Source organism: Simochromis diagramma, unplaced genomic scaffold, assembly GCF_900408965.1.
Source record: "Simochromis diagramma unplaced genomic scaffold, fSimDia1.1 OVJJ01000566.1, whole genome shotgun sequence".
In the NCBI taxonomy this organism is placed as follows: Eukaryota; Metazoa; Chordata; class Actinopteri; order Cichliformes; family Cichlidae; genus Simochromis; species Simochromis diagramma.
Window position 1 is genome coordinate 390,880 of NW_024387387.1, and position 25,044 is coordinate 415,923.

At 44.0% G+C, this 25,044-nt stretch overlaps 2 protein-coding genes across 4 annotated transcripts in view; one reads left to right on the forward strand and one right to left on the reverse strand.

The window, feature by feature from the left end:
- Positions 1–110: 110 nt before the first annotated feature.
- The window catches only part of LOC120720223 (coiled-coil domain-containing protein 171), a 34,114-nt gene continuing 9,180 nt past the window's right edge, over positions 111–25,044 (reverse strand). The window contains exons 2-26 of one of the 3 annotated variants that reach the window (XM_040009856.1): positions 23,810–23,821; positions 12,756–12,784; positions 11,910–12,060; positions 11,479–11,749; positions 10,900–11,050; positions 10,375–10,544; positions 10,031–10,177; positions 9,859–9,951; positions 9,514–9,674; positions 9,239–9,377; positions 8,916–9,119; positions 8,748–8,837; positions 8,120–8,323; positions 7,632–7,799; positions 6,023–6,190; positions 4,412–4,919; positions 2,921–3,037; positions 2,629–2,804; positions 2,414–2,548; positions 2,164–2,343; positions 1,193–1,338; positions 1,061–1,115; positions 818–949; positions 506–658; positions 111–385 (exon numbers count right to left, since the gene is read on the reverse strand). In XM_040009856.1, coding sequence (XP_039865790.1) covers positions 137–385; positions 506–658; positions 818–949; positions 1,061–1,115; positions 1,193–1,338; positions 2,164–2,343; positions 2,414–2,548; positions 2,629–2,804; positions 2,921–3,037; positions 4,412–4,919; positions 6,023–6,190; positions 7,632–7,799; positions 8,120–8,323; positions 8,748–8,837; positions 8,916–9,119; positions 9,239–9,377; positions 9,514–9,674; positions 9,859–9,951; positions 10,031–10,177; positions 10,375–10,544; positions 10,900–11,050; positions 11,479–11,749; positions 11,910–12,043 — 3,951 coding nt within the window. In that variant the 5' untranslated portion in view covers positions 12,044–12,060; positions 12,756–12,784; positions 23,810–23,821 and the 3' untranslated portion in view covers positions 111–136. Of the gene's footprint in view, positions 386–505; positions 659–817; positions 950–1,060; positions 1,116–1,192; positions 1,339–2,163; positions 2,344–2,413; positions 2,549–2,628; positions 2,805–2,920; positions 3,038–4,411; positions 4,920–6,022; positions 6,191–7,631; positions 7,800–8,119; positions 8,324–8,747; positions 8,838–8,915; positions 9,120–9,238; positions 9,378–9,513; positions 9,675–9,858; positions 9,952–10,030; positions 10,178–10,374; positions 10,545–10,899; positions 11,051–11,478; positions 11,750–11,909; positions 12,061–12,522; positions 12,842–15,452; positions 15,551–23,809; positions 23,822–25,044 lie in introns of those variants that run through there. The other 2 variants (XM_040009857.1, XM_040009855.1) reach the window with 2 other exon arrangements.
- Positions 13,203–21,112, forward strand: wdr55 (WD repeat domain 55). Its single transcript, XM_040009883.1, has 4 exons — positions 13,203–13,807; positions 15,481–15,587; positions 17,343–17,612; positions 19,909–21,112. Exons 1-4 carry the CDS (start codon positions 13,256–13,258, stop codon positions 20,231–20,233), a joined length of 1,254 nt encoding a protein of 417 aa, XP_039865817.1. The 5' UTR covers positions 13,203–13,255; the 3' UTR covers positions 20,234–21,112.

A 25,044-nucleotide genomic window follows, 5' to 3' on the forward strand; every position in this document is an offset into this window, starting at 1 on the left:
AGAGCATGTTTGCCCGCTACTGCAGATGAATAAAGTTTTGGTTATTTGAAGGAGAAGTTTCTAAAATCAGAATGCCTCCACAACTTCAAAAAAGTGTTTCTTCTTCTGTGGTTTGTATCATTACAGAAATATGTGATCATTTCCGCCCTCCGCTCTTCACGTGGCCTCTGGTTTTTTTTGTGGCTTTCTTCAACTTCGTTTGACCCACGGTGACTTTGCAAGAAGCCGATGTAGGGGAGGAACTTGCTTTTGATGGAGGGGTGGGGTTTACCTTAGAGGGGGAGTGGTTTACAGTGATCATCGGGTTCTTTGACAAATCACAGAGGGGAACAGCTTGAGGTATTTCCAAGTCAGCGACAGGAAAGGTTTCTGTGAAATCAGACACCTGAAGAGAAACAAAGGTAATATTTATTGTAAACAGGAATTGTTGCATGCATAAAAATAATTCATTACACTAAAGATAGAGGCTTATAGAGACCAGTATTTAAAGGAGAGGGAGTCTTACAGGAACAAAGGCCAAGTTGTCACGGAGACAGGCATCCTGCAGCTCGCTACGCAGTGCTGTCACATGACTGCGGTGGGCAGAGACTTCCTGCTCAAGCCAATCAATCCTGGAGCTGCAGGTGTGGCAGAGCTGAGAGACGGCGGAGAGAAAACTCTGCACAGGAAGAGAAACATGAAGGGATGAACTGAGAGCGGCGAGGGGTGGAGGCTAAAGAGGAGAGAAAGGTGTAGAAGGAAGGAAGGAAAGAAGGAAGGAAGAAGAAAGGAGGGAAAACATAAGAAAAGAAAGACACTTCCTTCCTCGCTCTGCTACCTGGCACGCTGTCGCCTCAGGAGCTCCCATGATGCTCTCTGCTCCACTCAACTCTAGGTTCTCGTGAGGTAACAGCAAGGGGCGGGGCTTGGCCTTCAGAGAGTGTTGTGATTGGACGAGACTGTCCCTGAACTGAAGAGCACACTGCATTGTTTCAACAACTGTGAGGCCCAGAGTGAGTTTTCAGCAGTCAAAGTGAGGTCACCTCACTGTGTGTGTGTGTGTTTGTGCACATGTGTTCACCTGCTTGCAACTCGCCTCTGCAGCCTTCATGCAGCTGACCACACGGTCCCGACGTCTGAGAAACAACAACGTCAACAACCAACAATCTCACAGTAAACAAACTTCTGGGCGGAGGGAAAGAAGGCCCGCTACCTGCTGGCATCGCTCAGCTCTTCCTCAGCTCGCTGCAGCCTCTCCTCCACCCGCTTCTTCCCCTTCTGAATCCCTGATAGGTGCTTACCCAGAATCCTCAGTGAGCGCTCTTTCCGATTCACCTCCTGCCGAGCCTCTGACAGCACCTGGTGAGAGAGAGAGAGAGACCTAGAGTTACCTGAAAGTAACCATCACTGCACCAGGGCTAAGGTGTCCACCGTGCAGGCTTGCAGGCATCTTTTCCACATTAACTGTGAAGGTAAATTATTGACAACATCACCATTAAACAGCTCACAGTAAACAACTCTAGGTTCTCGTAAGGTAACAGCAAGGAGCGGGGCTTGCACCTCCTGTTGGATATTAATGTAGAATATTAATGCTAGATATTTGATTTGTACCTTTATGTATATTTAAAATCCATGCAGTTTGACATTAAACATGATAGCATCAGAGAGAGCGTCTCATTTTCTAAGTTCCAGTTCACCCAGTTCTTACATTGGTTTTGAAATGTGTTTAAAGCTTTATCTACCCACCTATTTGTGGAAACAGATGATAAATTGTTTTCCACCAAACTCCACTAACTAAACTTTAACTTTTCTCTGACAGGATGACGGGGCTGCGGTCAGACTTTTCTAGTTTGTGTCTGAACCAAAGGATCAAAACACCAAAGTCACGTAACAGGGCAAACTTGCCTGATCAATCGAGGCAGCAGGAGGCAGTTCTGTGTTCTGTGAGGTAAAATTACTGTTTTTATGAATGGAGTCTGGTGGACAGCAATTTGGGTGACTTCCTGCTTACTGTAGAAAGGGCTGTTTGACAGAAGGCAAAGTGGTGAACATGTTCTCAATAGAGCGTCCATCAAACCCAGGTCGAGTCAGATTCTGTGTGGGCGTGGCCTAATCCCACCTGCTGCAGGTAACACACTTGTTGATGTTCAAAAAGAGCAGAGTGAATATTTGTGTGTGGCGTACCTGTGTGGTCTGTCTCAGTGTGCGCTGTGTTTCAGCTTGCTCGGCAGCATTTTCGTCGACTCGCCGCTGCAGCGTGTGCAGCTGGTTGGACTGTTCCTGGATCAGCATCTGAGCCTCCTGCTCTCTGCTCAGAGCCTGACGGAGCTCCACGCACACACTCTGGAAACGCTCGTCTGGCACCTGAACACACACACACGTACGTCATGAAGGTGTTTAGCATGCAGGTGTGTGTGTGCGTGTTTTGCCTCACCATTCTGCTCGTCTCCTTCCGGAGTCCTTTCCTCAGATTGGCCACCTCCAGCCGCAGGCTCCGCCTCTCCACCTCTGCCGAATGCAGCCGCTGGCTGAAGACCAGGAAATGCTGCTGGAGGACCGACACCAAACTCTGCTGGCGCACAGAGGTCAAAGGTCAGCAGAGGGAGACAGTTTCTCAGATAAAATTGAGTTTCTTTTGTGTTTAGCGACCTTTGTGTCAGACTGCAAAGACGTCAGGCTACTCAGACCGAGCCTCATTCGGCTGCTCAGTGTCTCCTCCTTCACGCCACAGGATGATAGGCTGGACTCTGATTGGTCGAGGAGGAGATCAAGGAGGCGGGACAAGCCTGCGCAAGCCACTGAGAGCAAGAGTGGAGGGGACGAATCTCGAGAAACAAAAGAAACAAGATGTTTTTGAGGAGGTCTGTGTGTGTGTGTTTGTGTGTGTGTGTGTGTGTGTTTGTTTGTTTGTGTGTGTGCATGCATGTGTGTTTGTGGTTACCAGAGTCTCCCAGAGCCTCCTGCAGGTCAGACATGGAGGTCAGGATGGTGGATGAGAGACGTTTAGATCCAAACAAACGAGCACAAAGACCTTCACGACCGTCAGTCAGCTTTTTGTCTAAATAAAAAAAAAAGAAAAGTTTCTCAGTTTCCTTTTGTTTTTTTAAACACACTCCACCAAACATTTATCATGAATGAAACACTTATTAATGTCTGCCAATGAACTAACTGTGCCAAAACTCTAAGGTTTTATAAATCAGGACATGAAAATCCTTCAATCTTAAAATTTGGGAAATCCCAAACCAACTACAAAACACAACATATCACACTGTGTCATTATTTACTTTTTAAAAATGGCGTCTAAATCCAGGAGTGACGCGTGAAAAACTAAGTCCACCCTTACTGCTCCCACAGGAATTCAGAGGCTAAGCAGCAGCTACGTGCTGATAATCAAAAGCACTCAATTGAACTCACGATCATGTGTGAGCGCCTCTATGACAGCAGGAGAAAGCCATTGTTAAACAATCTGAACTCCACCTCTACAGTCAGAACAGATTAATCCCACATGGAAAACATTGGAGGCTGCTGCCAAACTTCCTGCTGCTGCTGCAGTGGACCTCCCCGCAAATTCACTAGAAGGTCGGAGTGTAATTTGAGGCTCTACGGTCCTCAGTTAGCACGCTAAATGCTCGAGTTCTCGACAGTACAATTAGAAAACAACAGAACAAGTGTGGCTTGTTGGGTATTTCAAGACCCTGCCTCTTCTCTCTTAAAAAAGGTAGCATGGTTTAATTGCATCTGAAGAAACCGTAAGACTTCTGGAACGATGTGACCGATGGGCACATGAGAGCAAAGCAGAGATGTTTGTCCATAATGCACAACACCATGTTTGGAGAAAACTAAACACCTCATACCAACTGTCTGTTTGTTATTTAAGATTCAAATGTGAGGAGATGCATCCGACAGCTAAAGCTTGGCTGAAACCAGGTCATACGACAGGACAACAATCCCACCAAATTAACCAAATCCAGACTTCAACTTGATTGAAATGCTGTGGAAGGACTTTAAGAGATCTGTGCACAAACCTCAATCATCTGAAGCAATGCTGTGAAGCAGAGTGGAACAAATTTCCTCCACAGAGATGTGAGAGATCGACAGTCATACAGGAAGTGATGACTTCAACTTCTTGCTGCTAAAGATCGTTCCACAAGCGACTGAATCGTGGGCTGAACTGTTTTTCACAGGACCGCAGCTCCACAGCATGTATGTGAGTCTGGTAGCTTGTCATTACACTGACACTCAGATACACAGTATTTACGCTGCTCTCTCAGCTGCTGTACAACATCAGTGACACACAGCAGTGCAGCACAGTCTGTGTGTGCCTCAGCACCATCTCTAACATCAGTGTGTTACCTTCTGAAGACGGTGTTTCCTTGAGCTGCTACAAACACACTGAAAGTGTTTCCTTTCTTGTTTGTGGAGGTGTGTGTACCTGGTGTGTCTCGAGCCTTCTGTGTCGCCGTATCCGCCCCTCCACAGACGCAGACAGCTGGAGCTCCGCCTCCTCTCTCCAGACGAAGCAACACTGTCGTGTTCCTGGCCAGCGAACACCACCTCCTCACTGCCAGCACAGCGCACACAGTCCTCCTCCACCTCTTCGTTGCCCTCCTCGTCCTCTCTCTCTTCTTCTCTTCCTCCTTCTCTTGGTCTTTCTCTCCTTCCAGAGCATCAACCAGCCTCCTCACCTCCTCCTCCAGCTGCTCCCGCTCTGCCAGCTGCCGGCACAGGAATTTCTTCTGCTCAGAAAGCCCACACAGTCGGTGGTGAGCGTGCCTCAGCGCTCCACCCAGCAGGGCGCAGGCTAAGAAGAAGGACGAGGACTCCTTGCGGCTTCGAGAGAGGAGGCCTCTGAGCTGGGAGAGGTCAGAAGTCAGCGAGGAACAGCGTTGCTCCAGAGAGGAGGTGCGATCACGGAGAGAGTCGCACTGAGAGCGGCAGAGCTGGAACAAAACGTGGAGGGGTTAGCATCCAAAATCAGAAACACGCTGGTTCAACAAAGAGATGGAAGTGGGCGGAGCTGATGTGTATGCCGCCTCCAACGTAAAAACACACAAACAAACAAAATCTGCCATTTTCAGATCTTAGGTAACTGTGCACGTCTGGTATTAACACGGAGTGTGAGTATTTATTACACGGCGTGCTGCGGGGAAAAGCCTGTTTGAGTCTAAGGTTTATTTTTTAGCACCTGGCGGCTCTTTTTTGCTTCTCATCCGTAAACTCTCTGCATTCTCTTTTACGTGATTCGGTTTATTTTGAAGCAGACGACGGAGCCACACAATGGTTTTACCGTCGTTGTTGCTAACGACAACGCATAAAAACAGGCGCTTGTCCGTCTGTAGTGTGGTTATATTACATATAAGAGAAAGAGAGAACTTTAAGAAAGTAATATAGCCGCTACAGTGACCATCAAAACGATGAAAAAATATTGCCGTAAATAGTTTATTTTGCGACACCACGAAACAAACGATAGCGTAAAATGAAACGATAGACGTTTTTATATCATCATCCGATATATATCGTTATATCGAACAGCCCTAATGCTGGGTGTCACGGTATTTTTAATGGTGACAGTTGTTTACACGGTTAAACAAAGCTATTTATTTTCTTTTACATTAAACATGAAATGTGTCAACATGTCTTTTCTTCTCTGCTTTCGCATTTACTGCGTTTTCATGAGAAAAAACGTGTAAAGTGTGACGCTGCTCAGTGACACAAAGGTTGTAATAACTTCGTAACAAATCCCTATTAAGCTTTGCCTTTTTCTGCTCTTCACTCTTCGGTGAACTTTTTCTGTTGTTGTAAATGTTGCTGCAGAGAATTTTATGCTTTCGGAGACAACAAAGTTGGAAGTGAACAGATGATTTTTGTATCTGTCGTCTCGTCTCTTCGGAGAATCTGACCAAAGGGACTGATAACTGAAATCTTTCTGCTTCCAGCCTGCTGATTCAGCTCACAGTGCCTCTGTCGCTGCAGGGCGACGTGACTGACGTACACGAGGCGCTGAAACACCCCAGGGATGAGTGTGTGTGTGTGTGAGTGTTACCTGCAGCTCGCTCTGCAGCCCCCTCACAGTGTGCGTGTGCTGTCTGCTCCACTCCTCCTCCCTCCTCCTCACGCTCTCCTCCAGACGGGACAACACACACTCCTGATTCCGCTGCAGCTCGCGCACACACACACTCTTCTTGTCGCACACGCTCTGCAGGTGGGCGATCTGCAGCGAGAGAGCAAAGAAAAACAGGGTGGGGGAGGGGCAGAAGAGCACTTCAACATTTTAGCCACATGGGAAATATAATGTTCACAGTCTGTCAGCAAACTGTTGCAGATGTGTCACAGCTGGCAGGTACAGGAAGTGAAACCTTGTAGCTCAGTGTCACCTCACCGGTTTGTGAAAATACTCTGAGGGTCTCAGGCCTCTGAATGACGCCACAGTCCTGGACAAGACCCCAATTTATTCATATAGTCAGGAAGCTAATGTTAGCCGGCTCGCTCCTATATTGCTTATCAACATGTTTGCTAGCATTAAACAAGACAAAGCCACTTTTATCAGATGAAGCCCATTTAAACAAACAGAAATTTGACTGGCATTCGAGTAAAGTTCTTTCACCATCAAAATATCAATTGATTCAAATTCAACACTCAGACTGTCTATATTTTGACTAACATGTTATGAAGTAGGCAAACACATCTAAATGCAAGTTATCTACAGCTGTGACCACACAGGAACTGATTCCCTTTGACATGATAGCCAGAAACCATATACACTACGTCACTACTGGGCAGACCCTGGTCTATTACTAGATTTTAGATTTATTAACCTGGCGCAACTTCTCTTGTATTTACAGCACAGTAATTTTAATCTGTAAATCTGTAAAATGTAAATAAGGACAAAGAAAAAGGACGAACCTTAAACTACATCTTTGTGAAAAATAATTAAAACGTAATAATAAATAATTAAACATCGTTGAAATGTTGTAGAATTGTACTTTCTTTGTTTCATTTGACAGCCAGTTGCTGATTGTATACAGTAACTGATGCAACTGTTAGGCTACTTCAAATTATAACTTGTATTCCTGCCATAGAAGGACAATGACATTCAGCATCTACAGGTGACTCTTGGTGACACAAAGTGGCCCTGAGATGTATTTTCTCAACATCAAGGCAAACCAGTGAAGCAATGGGATTGACAGATACTGGTGAGTAACTCATGAAAGCAGAGTGAACACGTTTAAGGGCAACTAGAGTTTAAATAACCCTGTGGTGACCAGGTTTGGCACTTGCACCTAAACAATTTACCATTTTTCTTAAGATCTGGCTGTGAAAGAAGTTAGTCAAGGCAAACAAAGTTCTCACTAACAACAAATGTACCAAAGGAACAATCATCAGATCTGCAGTGATTAGTCAATCATACTTTTATTCTTGGGGTCTGAAGAGTAGAGCTGAACAGAAAACAACGGAAACGAAACCTGGATTGTTTCTAATGACAAGCAGGGGGCGACTCATCTGGACTTCACTTAATCCTGGTTTCAGATTCTAGTTTCAAGTCTTATTAAATAAAACACATTTATTTTATAAATTGTGTTCATATGAAAGTAAAAAATGTTTTTGAGGTGAAGACAGGATGGGTATCAGTGGGTGAATTCAGCTTGGTTTACCTTGTTGTTGGCTTTCTTGAGGTCAGAGGTCAGCTGGTCCACCTGCTCGCTGATGACATCACACAGCTCCTTCCAGGTGAAGTTACCCAGAATGCTCTGGGATTGATCGAGGAGGACGCAGCCAGCCAGCAGGCGCTGGTAGAGGCAGTAGAGGAAGGACAGATGGGCCTGACACACAGACAGAGGCTCAGTATGAGGAGGCTGTAATGCATTTAAGCCTCAGCTGTAATGATATAATGACATCATGCTGCTGAGAGAGCGGGCTCAAACTGTGACTCTGCTGCCACACAACACACACAACACAAGTGTTTAACTGACAACGTTTCACTTTTTTCATTTAAATTGAGTCAACAGAAGATAAAAATAGTTTGAAAGTAACGGACAGATTAATGCAGCACCAGAATCATAAAGTGAAGAGGAAACTGAACATGGAAGAAGAGAAATGAGAAAAAAAAGAGAGACAAATGTTAAAAATCTCGATTCAGCACCGTCGACTCTTTCTTGTAGTGTTCAGTTATCTCCTGGACGTCTGCTGTCCTCTCCTCCCTCTCCTTCTCTAGTTCCCTCTTCCTCTCCTCCCTCTCTCTCTGCAGCTCGGCCTCCTGGCTTTGACTCTGTGTCGACCAATCAGAGCTCTCCTGGCGTAAGCGAGACACCTCCTCCTTCAGTTTCAGCGTCTCCTGCTGAGACTCCTGGAGAAGAAAAGAGAGAGAAAAACAGGTTGAGACATAAAAATGTCCTCACCTTCCAACAAACCAGAAAATGTCTTTGCAGATTACACAGAGATCCTGACCTTCCACCAACGTACTGAAGATCTTTAAAAAAAGGTCCTTTGAAAGTAACAGTCCCTGCTTCACAGAGACACACTTGTGTTAGTCCCATCTGTCCAAAAAAAGGAAACTTGGTGTTTCCACTCTTATGTCTGCTTACATCACGTCATGTGATTTATATACATGCTGGATTCTGTCTATCAAGGAGCACTTTTATTTATTTTTACCGTTATTTATTATGTAAAAAAGAAAACTCATCCAGTGCTCCTGACTTTTCCAGCACTGGCAGTCCACATTAGTCCTATCGTTGTCTGGGATTCCATTTAGGATAAAGACCTGTACTTACATCAATCTGACTCCTCTGATCTGAGGTCAGCTGCTGAAGAGTCTGGTTCTCCTCCTGCAGCTTCTCCGACACCAGCAGCAGATCCTGGAGCTGCCACAGAAGAAGAGCAGAGGAATAAAATCACAATTCACCAGAAGAAACGCAGAAATAAACGAGAGGAATCTGTACCTGTCTGTCAGCGTCTAACAGCCTCTGCTGGTATGAGCTGAGCGTGGTCCTCAGCAGCTGCAGGACTTCAGCAGGAAGACTCTGTTTCCCATCATCCTCTGCAGGTTGCGCTGATGGTTCGCTGGTGTGCTGTTGCAGAGCGTCTCTGATCTGTTTCACACAGGTCACAAACGCCTCCTCTGTGTCGCACTGCCTCTGAACGGCCTAAACACAGTTCACAGAAATGAGCAAGAAGAATTCAGATATGATCGTAGCGCGACATGCACACGACACACAAACATGAACGCACCAAGTTAAAGCGTGTGTGTGTGTGTACGTTTTACCTGCTCCAGCAGTGAGTGTGTGTTTGCATGCTGTCGTTCCTCCTCCTCAAGTTTTTCTGAGAGGTCGGAGGTCGTCTTCCTCTCCGTTTCCAAAGCAGCGCTCATGACAGACTTGCACTGCTCGTACTCTAACTGCAACCTGTGCACATGTTAGAAATCCCAATTACAGACAACTAAAGAAAATACATCCAGCCTTTAGTGATGTGACTGGTTGATTAGATCAGATGACAGTTTATATATATTTTTTTTAGCCGCATTTTCTGCAGTGACCTCACCGCTCCAGAGCGCGCTCAGTGCTGCTGCTCCTCTCTCTCTCCCGGCTGTAAGCGTTCTCCACCTCTCTGAACTGAGCTCTCAGCAGCTCCAGGCTGCTCTGTGCCTCCTGCTGGCCGGACCGCTCCACCGCCACCGCCGCCTCCAGGTCCCGCACACGCAGCTGGTGGTTACATGAACAGGGAGAGATATTGATAAGACTTCATTGATACTTCAGTGATTCTTTATGAGTTCCTTTAGTGAATCGTTTTTATTTTAAAAAACTATTGATGTGCTTTCTCTGTTAGTGAAAAGCTCTCTGCACTTTAATTGAATATGTTAAAGCTCCGACTCTGCGCGTTTGTTACCTGGACGATCTCAGAGTTGAACTTTGTCTCCAGGTGAGCACCTCGCTCTGCCTCGATGTTCGACTGAAGAGACTTCACCCTCTGCTCCAGCAGCTGGAGAGAGAAGACACACATCTGTTCTTTCTCCCGTTTCCCACCCAATGTTAAAAACAGGAACAGGGTCTGGCCTCACCTCCTTCTCCCTGCGGCTCCTCTCCTCTCTCTCCATCAGCTGCTTTAGCTCGTCGGCACGTCGTCTTTTCACCTCGGCCTCCTTCTCTCGCTCCGTCTGCACCTTGGCCAGCCTCGTCTCTGACTCCTCCAGAGCAACCTCCTGATCCTTGCAGACCAGAAGACACAAACCAAACCCCAAGAAACTTGTTTGAGGGTGAAGAAATACTGGATTCAATCTGTTTTTCAGCCTATTATTAGGCTGGTAAATGACATAATGTTTTAATCATGTTTAAGTTACATTTTTGAGTTTTTCTTTGTCACATGAAGACTAAAAACAGAGCTCTTTTCTGTTGTGACTCTAACCTTCAGCAGTTGGTGCAGTCTCTGGTTTTCAGAGCTGAAACTCTGAATCAGTCGATCTCGCTCCTCCACCTCACGCTGCGAAGCGTGCCGGTCTCCCTCGCTGGCCTGCCGCGTGATGTCCAGAGCTTTCTGCAGCTCCTCAACCGCCTGCTGGAGCTGCGCCGCTCGCTCTAACACACAAACACAAACATTGTCAGAGCTGTCGGTGCTCTAAGCCACGACGTTTATAGATCAAGGGATTGATGCGGTCCTGCTGAGGGTTTCCTGAGTACAGATGAAGAGTTCTTATATTTCTTTGACTTGTCGACATGAAAAACTCTACAAGGACAGAACTTTGTAGCACTTCATTTCACAGATCACTCTACAATCAAAAAGGAAGGACTATTAAAAGTCTGCTCTGTTAAAGTGACATCATGTGTTGCACTAAACTACACTGCCAGCTTTATTCTAACTGGCCGATTTCGGGAAGCCTGCTCCTGCGGGGGATCGCAGCATGAAGCAGAAAGGTGTGTTGGATTCGTGTACCTGTGAGCGCCTGTTTGTCTCTGCTGAGCTCGGTGATTCGCTCGGCATCTCTGCGGCTCAGAGTCAGTTGGTACTGAAGCTCCACCCTCTGAGCCTCGCCGCGCTCCACCGAACACCGGAGCCGGGTCAGCTCTGCCTGCAGCCGACACACCTTAAACACCACAGTAACCACACACAAACACACACACACTTACATTATTATTTTTTTTTTTTGTAGCTGATTATTTATCATTTGCTAATTTTTAATTTCTGTCCAAAGTTTTGTCTTTCTATCTTGAACATTTTGGATTTTCGATGCATTATTTGCACTTTTTTGCCAAAACTCTGAACCTTCTTTCTCACTCCTTCATATCTTTTAATCATAATTATGATTTTCATCTTTGGTCACAATTTCAGGTGACTTTATTAAACGATTCACCTCTGTTTAGACTGTTTAGATTACATGAAGGGGGTAATTAGCTCTTGAGAGCCAAACCGTTTTTGTAGCAGGCTGTAAACATGTTTAAAGTTGGACATTTTGCTGCTGGAGCCTCAAGTGGACATTAGAGGAACTGCAGGTTATGATTGGCTGTAGCTCACCTCCTGGTTGTGGCTCGCCTTCAGCTGCAGTTTCTCTTTCTCCAAATCGTTGACTCTCCACCTGAGCCTCCTGCAGTCCTCGCCCCCATCGTGCCCTTCTGACGCCACCCTCCTCCCTCCCCTCCCCCCATTTCCTCCGCTTCTGTCTTTCCCTCTTCCTCTCTCTTCCCACTCCTCTTCCTCCTCTCCTTTCCTCTCAGCCCTCCTTCTTCGCCGGTCTCCTGCTGCCTGCTTCTGTTTCTGCTGCGGAGCGTCAAAGCTCAAATTTGACCTGAAGAAAGCAAGAAACTATTTTTTAATTCTTTTATTAAATACCCACATAACAGCTTAACTTAATCTCAGAAATGTGATTAAACAGTCATTTAATTCTTCAATCATCCAAAGTTTACATTTTTAAGGCCAACTAGGTCTTAAAATTTGCCTGCACCCACCTTGCCTTGTCCTCCCCGGAGCTCCGGGCTCTGCTGCCCGCGGGTCTCTCTTCGATATCCCGCGGCTCTGCTCTCCTCTCCCCGCTCTCGCTTCGGTCAGGTTGTCTCCTCCTCTTTGCTGTTTCCGTCTGCATATCTGAGTTCAGTGAACCTGGAATTGCATTTAAATGTCTGTTACTGTCACGCCTGAAGCTGTCCGATTTCTTCTTTGTGACCCCGGAGACTCTTTTGGTTGCTTAGACGCTGCTGTTGCCCTGCCAGCAGACGCACACGAAATTACAGCGAGCTCTGTTTACAAATCGTCTAAGTTAATTATTGCCTACATATAATAATGCTTATACAAGTTCTACAAAAACAGTTACGACTAGTGATGAATAAACGGACCAGGTGATCAATTCGGCATCAGTAACAGAGCCCTCCAAAAACGTATTTCAGCAAGATTTCTACTTTATAACTTAAATCTCTACGTATATCCTCAAGCACTATAAATACTTGTCAGGTGTTTCCTGTTCGGATTTTTGTCATTTTACATAAGTCTTTGTTGGCTTAAATGTGTACCGAATTATTTAAAATACTGTCTTCAACCTAACCAAATTGTTGAGTTTTCACTTACCTCTCTGACACTTGCTATCTATCGAATCAGCGACGAACTCCATTATTTTGTGAATGAAGCTTTGTTCTCGTACGATAAACAGTCCCGAAAAATACTCTTACTTAATAAATAACCAACATTGGAGGGTTTTTTAGCTTCAAACCCGTGTTTAATCATTATGCGACGCTCAGTGTCATCTTATCTAAGCACACATTTAGAAAGAAAACGTTTAAAACACTGTTATTAACACTTACTGTCGCACTAAAACCCAAGCCGTTTGAATCTGACGCCATCTTTAGCGTCAGTACGTCGCTTCCGGATCAGCGCTGGATTGGCTGGTTAAAGTTTTTTATTTACGTATTTATTTTTATTTGTTTTGAATGCATTTTATTTATCTTATACTCAATTTTAGAGCAGTTTATCAGATTAAATTATATTTCATTAAATTTAGTATTTTTGGTATAATTTAGTTATTTTTAGATGAACATCAAAGAGTACTCACAGGATTATATATATTAAAGAGTTACTTCATTATATTAAAGAGTTACAAATATTTCCATCAGAACACACAATATAAGCGAGTAAGCTTTAGCATATTTATTTTTAACTCTTGACCTTTAAATATATTAATTTGCTGAGTGTTCTTCTGCGTATGTGTGGTTTATTTAACTACAGCTTGGGGGCGGTATGAGGCTGGTTTTCACCTGCATCGCTTCTTTAATTCAACGTAAAAGAAGAAGAAAGGCAAAACAACATGGCAGCTACCACGGAACACGTTGAAGTAGCGTCAGAAAGTTCGGAAACTGAGCAAAAAGAAGCTCCGGAAACCACCCAAGACCCCGAAACGTCTGATTCTGAGCCGGCCGGCTCCGAGCCAGATCCGGACCCTGATGAGGACGAAGACGAGGATGCGGGCGAGCCGCAAGGACCGAGAATCCGAGATACCCCCATGGACCTCCAGCTGGAAGCGATTGCCAACACGGTTGCTCTGCACCCGACCAGGGACGTTTTGGCCTGCGGGGACGTGGACGGGGACGTGTACGCTTTCTCGTACTCGTGCACAGAGGGCGAGAACCGGGAGCTGTGGTCCTCGGGGCACCACCTGAAGTCCTGCCGCCAGCTTCGCTTCACGGCGGACGGAGAGAAGCTGTACAGCGTGTCCCGAGACAAGGCCGTGCACCAACTGGACGTGGAGCGGGGGCAGCTGGTCACACGGATCCGAGGGGCCCACGGGGCGCCAATCAACAGTTTGCTCCTTGTAGACGAGAACATCGTGGCGACCGGAGACGATGGAGGCACCTTAAAGGTCTGAACAGGGTCTCGCTCCGTCTTTACCCCGAATTTGAATCTGTGTTTTTAGAACACACCCAGTTACCAGAAAGAGATTTAAGAGATCTTTTTGTGCCAGATTCAGTCATTAATACACAACAATTCAAAATTTAAACACTGAGGATATTGAGTGTTGGAGGGGTCATAATTTGAAGAGGTGCACTTGTTCTGATGTTTAGAAGCAACTAAAGCAAAGCCTCTGTCTCCTCTGTTCTTGAGTCTGCTTCTTGGAACAACCAGAAGCATCAGGTCAGCTGCCCTTAAAGATCTGTTTGCATCGTGCTTAGTTAAAAGTTGACAAAGTTAAGAGGGTGAGACTGCAATTGGTGACTTAAAACAGACATTTTCAAATTAAATCTAAAACGTACTGGAAGCCAAAACAGGTCAAATATGGCCTCGTTTAGCTGTGCCTGTCAGGAGTCAAGTTGCTGCATCCTGAGCGAGGTTTAGATGAGAAAGCAGAGCCTGGAAGGTTCCCTGAACCAGACCTCTTGAAGTAGAGCAGATTGCACCTCTGCACTCCCGTCAGACTTCACCATTCTCCACTCCTTCAGTTTGCGGCCGCAGTCATCGCGCTGCTCGCCGTAACATGCCGTGAACCTGTTCTTCACCTTCTGTCGGTTCTGATTGTAGTGACCCATGAGCTCACAGAGGACCTCTGGAGTAGAAAAGAACGACTACAATTGTAAGCTGCAGTCCAACCATGCTGGACGATTGGACTCCGTGATCCTTTGACTTAGACGTGCAGTCTATGGAGCAAGTTGTGTAAAGCACATTCAGAGTTCAGAGTGAAAAACCGTGCATAACAACTAGTCCATTCATTATTTACATCCTGTAAGCAAGTGGCAGCCGTTGTTGCCATTTATGCTTATACTGGTGCATCATGTGCTAATTACCATGTAGTGCTGTCCGGATGTTTCATATGCAGTGCCAGCCATGATGGAAACAAAGTGTTGTAATGTTTGTTCCCTCCAGGGTTCTCACTCTCTGTTGTAAAAAGTATTCATTCACTCATCCAAAACATTACATTCAGGTGTTTGATTCACTTCCACTGCCACGCTGAGGCATGCAGACTGCTTCCACAAACATTTGTGAAAGAATGGGTCGCTCTCAGGAGCTCAGTGAAATCCAGTGTGGTACAGTCATAAGATGCTACTTGTTCAACAGGTCCGGTCATAAAATTTCCTCAGCACGAAATATTCCACAGTCAGCTGTTCGTGGTATTATAACAAACTGGAAGTGATTGGGAATGACAGCAACTCAGCCATGAAGTGGTAGGTCAGAGTGGGGTCAGCGGATGTTGAGGCACATAGTGTGCAGAGGTCGCTGACTTTGTGCAGAGTCAGTTACAGCAGACCTCCAAGCCTCATGTGACCTTCATATCAGCTCAACAACAGTGCGTAGAGAGCTCCATGGAATGGGTTCAAATCAGCTGCGTCTAAGCCTTACATTAACCAGCTCAATACAAAGCATTGCAGTGATGTTAAGCACACCGCCACTGGACTCTAGAGCACTGGAGATGCGTTCTGCTGTATTGATTGATGCTGTCGCCCTGTTTCTTCTGGTCTTTGGTGGCCACAATGTCCCCTTTCAGTGAGTTCAGTTTTTTAATTCAGGCTTACCTCCCTGTCGTTTGTTTCCTCTCCGAAGGTGTGGGATATGAGGAAGGGGACTGCCATCATGGACCTGAAACACCACGAGGATTACATCAGTGACATCACTGTGGACCAAGCCAAGAGGATCCTGCTCACAGCCAGGTAACAACAACTACTGATCAACTATAGACAAAATCTACTGAATAATTCAAAAATCTCTCTGGATCACTTGGATCTTTTCACATCCAACAACCATGCAAACTTTACATTCATTTAATACTTTATTTTCTGAGAGTCTCTTTTCTGAAGAGCATAGGCTCTGAAAACTTGATAAATACTGGAAATATTTCCAAACAAATCATATTTACACAGCCTCCAAGTGTCACAGTGGTGTAGGTGTAGCTCCGGAGGGAGAAGGTTGGTGGTTCGATTCCTTGATGCTCCAGTCTGCATGCAAAATTAACCTTGGGAAATATACTAAACCCCAAGTTGCTTTGCTAACTTTTTGTCTCTATCCAGCTTTGACAATAAGGTAAGTTTAACAACGTGCATAACTGAATGTAGAAAATAAGAAAACTGCTCCATAGTTTGCTGCTCTAGAAGTTATACCACCATGGCAGGTCTCGTCTTTACCTCTCAGCTGTGATAGGCTGACGGCGTGAACACCAAAATATGTGAATATGATAACATGGCCTCAAAAGGTCATGGTCAGAGGTCAAGTTTTTCTAAACATCACCTGTCCAATTTAATAACACAGGTGTGCCTGCTACGAGGCTGAGTAGTAGCACTGGTAGCTGTCAGCACTTTGTTTTGAACGTACATTTGACTGAAGGCTCAAGTCTAACTTGGCTCTTCTTCTGATGTTTTGATAATCACAGTGTCATTGATGTCGAGTTTTCCCAACTTGGCATCAAGCGCGTGTGCTGCTCAGCTGCTACTATAAAGTGAATCAAGATACAGTTCTGTGCAAAGTGCTGAGCCAGCCCTCATTTCTTTATATTTGCCAGAAAAATGGCAAATGTGCAGGCATTTATGAAAATATAGTATAGAAGAGCAAAAGAGTTTGTCTGGTTCTAACAAGCTTGCAAGTCAATAGTTGCTATGACCACCTTCTAGATATGTTGTGCTTAAGATCATTATAATGCTGTAAAATAAAGCTCTTTCCCAAATGTGAAGCATCTGATTGCTCCAAACTGCTTTCAAAATGACAAGAAAGCCTGACTCATTGGAAGGAAAATATGAAGACGTGACGGGTGACTCAAGACTTCTGTACAGAGCTATAGCAATAAAATGAAGAGTTGACATCCAACTGAAAACAACATTAATTTAGATCCTGGTACAGTTTTCACGAGAAATAAGTTCCACAAGAGAACTTCCTGCAGAAGTCAGTCATGACAGCAGCTCACCTGATGGAATTGGACGACTCATTTAAAATTCAAAAGGCTTGAAGCCTGAGCCAGTTTGCAACCCACCATCAGCGATCAAACCCTGACCCTGCAGCAACTCTTTGACTCATCTTAACTTAAGCTTCTTTTTTTTTTTTTTTTTGTTTTTACATCAGTAAGACACTCAAGATACTCCAAGGAAACCCAGAACCATTACAGACTGTGACGCTTGGGGTGGGCGTTTGGTTGCAGTTTTTTGCAGAGCTTCGATATGTTTTTAGCCTTGGAGTTTTCACCTGGACGTCACGTGCAGCTATAAGGCCTCAAAAATACTGTGGAAAAAAAAATCACATGAATTTTAAAGTTTCCCAAATTTCAACCTGAACTTTATGCACTTAGGTGTTCGTAGTGAAAACATAAAGTTTCAGGGTTTTATTAGATATGATGGAGTTAAGGTACAGAAAAAAGCCAGAAATGGTGATCCTGAGCTCACCATCTGAGCTCCAATCTGATTTGCTGTGATTTGTCACAGTGGCGATGGCACCATGGGCGTCTTCAACATCAAAAGGCGGCGGTTTGAGCTGCTGTCAGAGTACCAGAGTGGTGATCTGACCTCAGTGGCGCTGATGAAACGGGGCAAGAAGGTGGTTTGCGGCTCCAGCGAGGGGACCATCTACATCTTCAACTGGAACGGCTTTGGAGCCACCAGTGACCGCTTCGCTCTCAAGGCTGAGTCCATAGACCAAATCCTCCCAATCACTGACAGCATCATGTGCACCGCCTCCACAGACGGGTACATCAGGTGAGTTGTGTTAACATTGAAGGTTTAATACAAAATACAGTGTCATATACAGCTGGAAATATCTGCCATTCTGAGCAGATTATTAAAGTTCTTCTTGCTTTTGACATTACTATCGATTAAAAGCCCTGTTAGCCGTCTGTTAGCCTTTACTGCAGAATCACTAAAACACAGAGCGTTACTCAGGTAATTTAGCATCTGTGCAACATGTTGGTGACAAGAAAAAATCATCTACCAGCAGGCTCTAGACTAACTTTATGCCACGGTTGCACTGGGTGCGCCTAGCACAAAAGTTAGGCGCACCCAAATTTTTCAACCACATCGCTTAACACCGAAGTTTTACATGTGCACTTTTTTGGGGGGGAAATTGATGTCAATACAGACAATATTGATTTGTAAATGATTAACTAACAATCATGTGCTTGTGCTTAAAGTGCTTTGGTACTCTTTGGCAATATTGTAGACAATCTTAAACTTAATCATCACATCGGCCTCCTCTGTTTGCTGCTGCCTGTTGCTGAAAGGCATTGGGGAGAGGGGACACTTGGGCAGTGCATTTACCACAACATATAGTGTTTTCTGGATACACTCTCTGTGTCAGAGCAGTGGCTGTGAATTTCAGACTGATCAGGCCTTAACTTAACAAAAAAGTTATCAATAGTTCTTTTCATCTTTTCGTATTACCCACAGCTACATCCACTTCTCTCAGGCCTAGGCTGCTCACTAGGGCTGGGTATCATCACTGATTTCTATAATCCATTCAATTCCAATTCGATTCAATTTAGCCTCAGACAGTCAGAAATATTATAATTCTGATCATTTATCAGTACTGACACATGTGAGACTTCATCAGAGGTGTGAACATCACAGCAGAGGCCTTTGTGTGAAAGTAACTGAGAATAAAACACAGAAAAACATGAAGGAGATTTTCCTGGTCTGGCTTTTTATAGCAGATAACCTTAAAAATATTCTGCAATATTCTGCAATTTTGCATAATTTTAAAAAGTTTAAATGTCTTCAGTATTGAACTGCAGAAATTAGGCTTTCTTGTCCGAGGTCATTTAAGTTAAAAAAACAAAAAGAAAAAGACAGTGGCCGACAGCGCTGTAAACAACGGTAGACTGGTGGGTAATAAGCGAATGAATAATGCAGAAAACAGATTTGAGATGGGAAACTGTTCTTGAAGTACACAGAGAGAGAGCTGTGCATGAAGTGCAATTTTTATCGTGGTGGAAACAAAACAGCAAAAGTCAGAGGGAATTCATGACGATGTTTATCAAATGTGAAGCGTAGTTTGCTGCTTCTTTTGCTGCTGGTTCAGTGAATTTTAGTTTAAGAGAGACAAAACCTGCAGCTCAGAATCTAGTGCAAAAAGACGTAAACACATCGCGGACTGGACGCATCAGAATCGGTGAGCTGTCGGCTTTCAGCCCCGACGGCGTGTCGGTGTGCGGGCCGTCGGGTGAGAAAGCCGAGAAAGAGAAAGCTGATTTCGATGCGTCGGGTCCGCTCTGTGTTTACGTCTTTGTGTTTACTGCTCTCTCATTTACTGTTTGGTGTTTGTTGAAATATTTTTGTGAGCTTTAACCTGAGATTCTGGCGTTTCTGGCAAAATACATTTATATTTAAAAGTTGATTCAGGATTTAATGAATCGATATCACTTTATTCAACCTGCTCACCTCTCTCTCTCTCTCCGCCCACCCTGCACTTTCAAACGTACACACCAACTACATGAATATCTGGACCACGACCAATCAGAGAGGTCCCTCCCCTGACTATCTCTGATTGGTTTAGACCACGATAGGGGCACAATGTGTGTCTGCTGTTGACCACACGAAGACTTTCAGAGTTGCAAAGACCTTTTTTTTTGTTACTCGAACGGTTGGGCGCACCGGTGTGACCTAAAAAAATTTTTAGTTGCGCCATTGCAAAAATTGGTCGCATTTGTGACCAAATTGGTGGCACTCTAGAGCCCTGACCAATGATTCCTCTGATCTTGGTTTTGGACTTCAGGCCATTTTCAAAAATTATCATCATCCTAAGTGGAAATATTAGCATTTTAAACCAGCTTACTTTCAGTAATCTCGAAGACCTTAACCATCAGTTCCTGGGCTGCTGTGATTGGTCAGCACACCATCTGTAAAGTTGTCAGTACACGTTTGTCTGATCATCTGTGAAACTGCATTGAGTCAGAGTTGTTTTATGCTGAAGCTGATAAACAAATGGTACTCGTTAAGACTCATCAGACATCAGATTGTCAATATAACTTACTAACACACTCTGTCTCTCCACCATCAGAGCCGTCAACCTCCTTCCCAACCGAGTCATCGGCTGCATCGGGCAGCATGTTGGTGAACCCATTGAAGAGCTCGCTAAGTCTTGGGACTCACGTTTCCTGGTCAGCTGCGCCCAAGACCAGCTCATAAAGTTCTGGGATATTTCCAGTTTACCCAACACGACTGTCGATGAGTACCGCAAGAGAAAGAAGAAAAACGGTCGGATGAAGTCTCTCACCAAGAAGGCCCATGGTGACAATGACTTCTTCTCAGGACTTGTAGAGGAAACTGAGAAGAAGCAGGAAGAGGAACAGGAGGAAGAGGAGGATGACAGTGACAGTGATTGAAAATGGTAGTCATTAAGCCTTCAGACACATTACTCCTAGAGAATGGGTGTGTCTGCTGTTTGAGTCGGGCCTTTGCCTTTGGTGGATTCCAGTATTGTTAGAAACAAACAACCACTGAGGACTAAACAGGGGTTTATTTTCTCTTGAAATGTGCCGGGATTAAATGTGAACGTCTCAGAGGAGAAAATGCTCTTCAATATTAATACTGTACATCAGTACTGGCTCTTTAGTGGTTGGTTGTGCATGTGCTCAGTGCTTCCATGAAACAGTTTGTTAAATGTTTATATACTTTGTGTGAAAATTTGAGGAGGTCTGTTGTCAATCATATTAAAATAATTTATAAGAACTTTAATATTAGATGTTGTGGTATCAGTACCAGAAGTTGGGTGATGGGGCGATGAACCTGATCCAGAGTAACGCTAAGATCCAAAAACAGACTTTGCTGTTACATTTATACGCCTGCAGGATATCCTGTAAATCTGCTGAAAGTTGTGTTGTATCAAACTCATTTCTCTCAATAAGTGTTGTTTATATTTAACGAATTACTCATTTGAACTCTTAAAATTTAAAAAGGAAGTATTCATTTTGCATTGACGGATCTCAGCCATCCGACTGATGGTAGTCTAAGGAGCTTGGAAAGAAAAGTTACTGGACTTGTTTAAGCTACTTGAAGACGTTTCATTTCTCATCCAACAAGCTTCTTCAGTTCCGAAACAAAATGGTGGAGAGTCCCAGGAATGTAAAGGCCAGTGGGGGTCGTGCCTTAAGAGGGTCATTGACTTATGATCAATAACAACCCCTGTTTCTTTGTAACATTGCTGTGACAGGGTTGTGTTTGTGTTGTGTATAATTTGACACATTAAACACTTAAAACTACAATAACTGATTGTGATTCTGCTGAAAACAAGAACACAACAAACAGCACAGGCTGGTTTCCCACAGAAACACAGCTCATGTTTATGCTCGAGGCAAACACTGAACTGTATATGTCAAAAGGAAATAATGTTTGGTATTTATGCCTCCATGAATGAAGTGAACTTACGACAAACAGGTTTACAACACATGAGCACGTTTTATTCTCTGGATGGTGAAGGCTTCAAACTTTGCATTTGTGAGGTTGAACTTTTATAAAATTGTGTTTTGTTGCTGTTTAGAGAGCAAATCTGTCAAATGTCAGTGTGATGATTCCAATTTCACAGATGGATGAGGAAGCATGAAGACATTTGTTTTCTCTTTGTTTGTTTGACAATGTACAAATTTCACATAGCACGCAGTTTTTTGTCCAATCAGAGGTGTTGAAATGTCAGCTGACTGACTCTCCAACATGCTCCGCCCTCTGCTCTGCCTGTCTGTAAAACAATGATTTGAACATATCTCATCAGTCTTGCACAAAATATAAAAATCTATTCATTTGATCAGAGCATTGATCCATGTTTGTGCAGTGTTTTGTTTTTGCAATAACCCCAAATATTTCCCTACAAAATAAGTGACAAAATGAAACATCACATCAACCATTATGGAGTCGCCCCTGATATAAAACCATGATGTGATCCAAACTGAGGATTATGCTTATTATGAAGGAGAAAACCACAGAGAGATGCTCAAACTGTTTTTATGTCAGGCTGTAAAACATGTTAACTTCTGCTATGAGTTTAATATTTAACATTAAATGCTGGGACACTTTTACCTGAATAACCAGTGACTTCTGAGTGAGATCAGAACACAGCCTCATAAAGGGGAGCTGTACAAGTTCTTGACGCACCACATGTAGCAGACCTAGTTCCAGGAACCAACGCGGCACAATGGCGTGTCTAGAAAAGTTTTGTTGGGGGGGCCAGGTAGGGGCACAGATTTGGAGAAGGGTGGCAGATGTAATTGGCAGATAACGTTTTAAAAAAAATTCTACCAACTGTTAACCATAATTCAATAACCCTATAAAACTAATAACCGAATGCGCTTTTAACTCTTATTAGAATGAGATTTTAACCACTACGGTGCAAAGTTTTTAGATACTGCGTTGATAAAGTACAAGAGATACAATCAGTCAGTGTTTACTCAGCATTCAAGGACAGCAATATTTGCATAGTATTTTTACTGACATATAGTGCACATATGTTTTGGGCAAAAACATTTTTTAATATTAAAATACGAACATTTGTAACAAACAATTGACAAATTAGCCAGTTCCAATGTAAAATTTTATCTGCCTGTTAAAAAAAGAAGATAATCTTCTCACAAAATGGTGTTTGATTTTGAAACAGGAAAAAAGTGGAAAAACAACTGAAAAGACTAACATTTGAATAAAACCTGAAAGCAAGTAAATACTTTCTATGCTGCCTTATGGTAAACTTTGGTAATATTGATCAAGAACAACACTGGCTGATGATGAAATACAGTCAGCTGGCATGGTGACACTGCCAGTATTAACCTGCAGGGCTGGACTGGGACAGAAAATCTGGCATTTTCACTACAGACCGGCCCACCAGGTATTAAAGCCATAAAGCCTTTGAATGAAAACAAATGCTGTTGTGACAGTGATGTACACTGTCTTGTTGGTATGTGTATGATTTCTATACATTTTACGTCAGATAAAAACTTTGGTTGTAAGATTTAGATAATTATTTAATAAAAGCGAGATATTTTAAATGAGAATAAGAAAAGTATTTCTTTGTGCCCCCCTCTCCCTGTTAATGCCCTACCTGCCCCCCTGGCAAAACTTTGCTAGACCCGCCCCTGCACAGTTACCAGCTGTCAGCTACATAAAAAAGGATCCTGGTGTTATTTGTCTCTCAGAAACAGTTCATAACTTCCCTTCAACTCATTCATGTCACCTAAAAGGTAAACCTGTTTCTCCATCACCTGTTCAGCTCTGATGATTCAGTAAGGACATCTCCTGGTTTCATCTTCATGTTTCCCTCTCACCACATATCCAAACCGACATCATGACCAGCAGCTTTACAGCTGTGGCTCCAGCAAACATCAGCTGATACTAGAAATTAATATTAAATAAATTCTAACAACAGCTGATCAAGCTTAAACGTGCTGCTGTTGTTAGCGACATTCGCTGGTTTCCTGTTTCTGGCGCAAAGTGGGCGATAAATAAACAAGAGAGACAAGTCAATCAGCTGATCATTGATCAGTTTAATGATTGAAGTAGCAACAGGAGAGGGAGGGGGAGAGAATGAGAGAAGAGGCAGCTGTGCAGCGTAACGACAGAATAAATCCAGCTTTGTGTCTTTTTTTCATTATAGCAAAAGACCAGGACAAACTGCATCTCTTCTCAGCTCAATACGAAACGTGTAATATTTTCTCTGAATGAGGGACCATTCCATTTTTTAAGGAGCCGTTGGCAACTCTACTAACTAACCTTATGAATAAAATAAAGTTCACTATCAGTAACATCATAGCACCCACCCAGCTGTATAGAAACTCCGTCAAGCTGGCTAGAACGCAGTACGAGTTATTGCAACTGACGGTAAAAAGTCAGCACAACGAAAATAAACTACACCTAAACTTGGTTTATATCTGACCCAGATAGACTGCAGGTCATAACTTCTTACCTGAAGTTCAGTTCACCTGACACTCGGACTGGCGGCTGCCTCGGGGCTCTCCTCCTGCCTCCCCTTCCCTCATCCACCTGCTGGCCTCTGTGGAAGCTCCACCATAGTCACCACCAAACAACTGAGTTATTTTTACACATCGACCTGCATCTGGCCAATCCACCACCTCTCATTGTTCATGCCGTTACAAAAAAAATAAAAAATAAGTCACCGGGCATATGCCCGGTATGCCCGATGGCCAGTCCAGCTATGTTAACCTGCAACCAAATCTGCAGCTCCATACAGCAATGTTACGACTTAGATTATATCTTATAACTCATAACTCTTATGTTAGCTCCCCTCAGTAGCCTACTGTCTGAAATATTCGACGGCTGCAATAATTCTTTAAGTGTTATTTTTTCCTTGGTATTCTAATTTCACCGAAGTTTACTAAACTCAACAAACTTAATATTACTTACCGGGACATTTATTCTGTCCTCATTTTCTTTCACCGAAAAATTGTTTCCTGCAGTGCCGTCTTTCGTGCTTGGCTCTCCTACCTTTGCTAACGTGATGCAAAGCTCAGAAGCCGATGTTGCATTCACTTACACTCGGATATCTGAGCTTCACCGTGAAAACATAATCGGACATTTGATATTTGATTGAATTTTATTGTTTTGCCTTTGGGGTGGACAGTCTGGTTGGGGGGGTTGCCTGTGCGCCCCCAGGCCACCACGCTGGACACGCCACTGACGCTGCATCATGTGACTTCCTCTTCAGCACTAAAGAATGCTGCTGAAAGTGGGATATAATGGGTTAAATACATAAGTGGGTAGTGCCTATGATGCCACTTTATGGGCGACCGTGGCTAAGGGGGTTGGGAAGCGTATCTGTAACCGGAAGGTCACTGGTTCGATCCCCGGGCTCTCTGTCCTGGTCATTGTGTCCTTGGGCAAGACACTTTACCCTACCGCCTACTGGTGTTGGCCAGAGGGGCCGATTGCGCGATATGGCAGCCTCGCTTCTGTCAGTCTGCCCCAGGGCAGCTGTGGCTACAACCGTAGCTTGCCTCCACCAGTGTGTGAATGCGAGAGTGAATGAATAGTGAAATTGTAAAGCGCTTTGGGTGCCTTGAAAAGCGCTATATAAATCCAATCCATTATTATTATTACTAGCAATGTTGTAAACTGCATTGTTTGACAGAAATGAAGGCAAACATTCTCATGTGTGTGTGTGTGTTTGTTTTTTTACTTTTTACTTTACTTTTTACTA

Coding starts and splice junctions, on each gene's coding strand:
- wdr55 (XM_040009883.1), top strand. CDS start 13,256: ATGGCAGCTACCACGGAACACGTTGAAGTAGCGTCAGAAAGTTCGGAA. Junction 13,808..15,480: donor ACGATGGAGGCACCTTAAAG/GTCTGAACAGGG, acceptor TCCTCTCCGAAG/GTGTGGGATATGAGGAAGGG. Junction 15,588..17,342: donor AGGATCCTGCTCACAGCCAG/GTAACAACAACT, acceptor GATTTGTCACAG/TGGCGATGGCACCATGGGCG.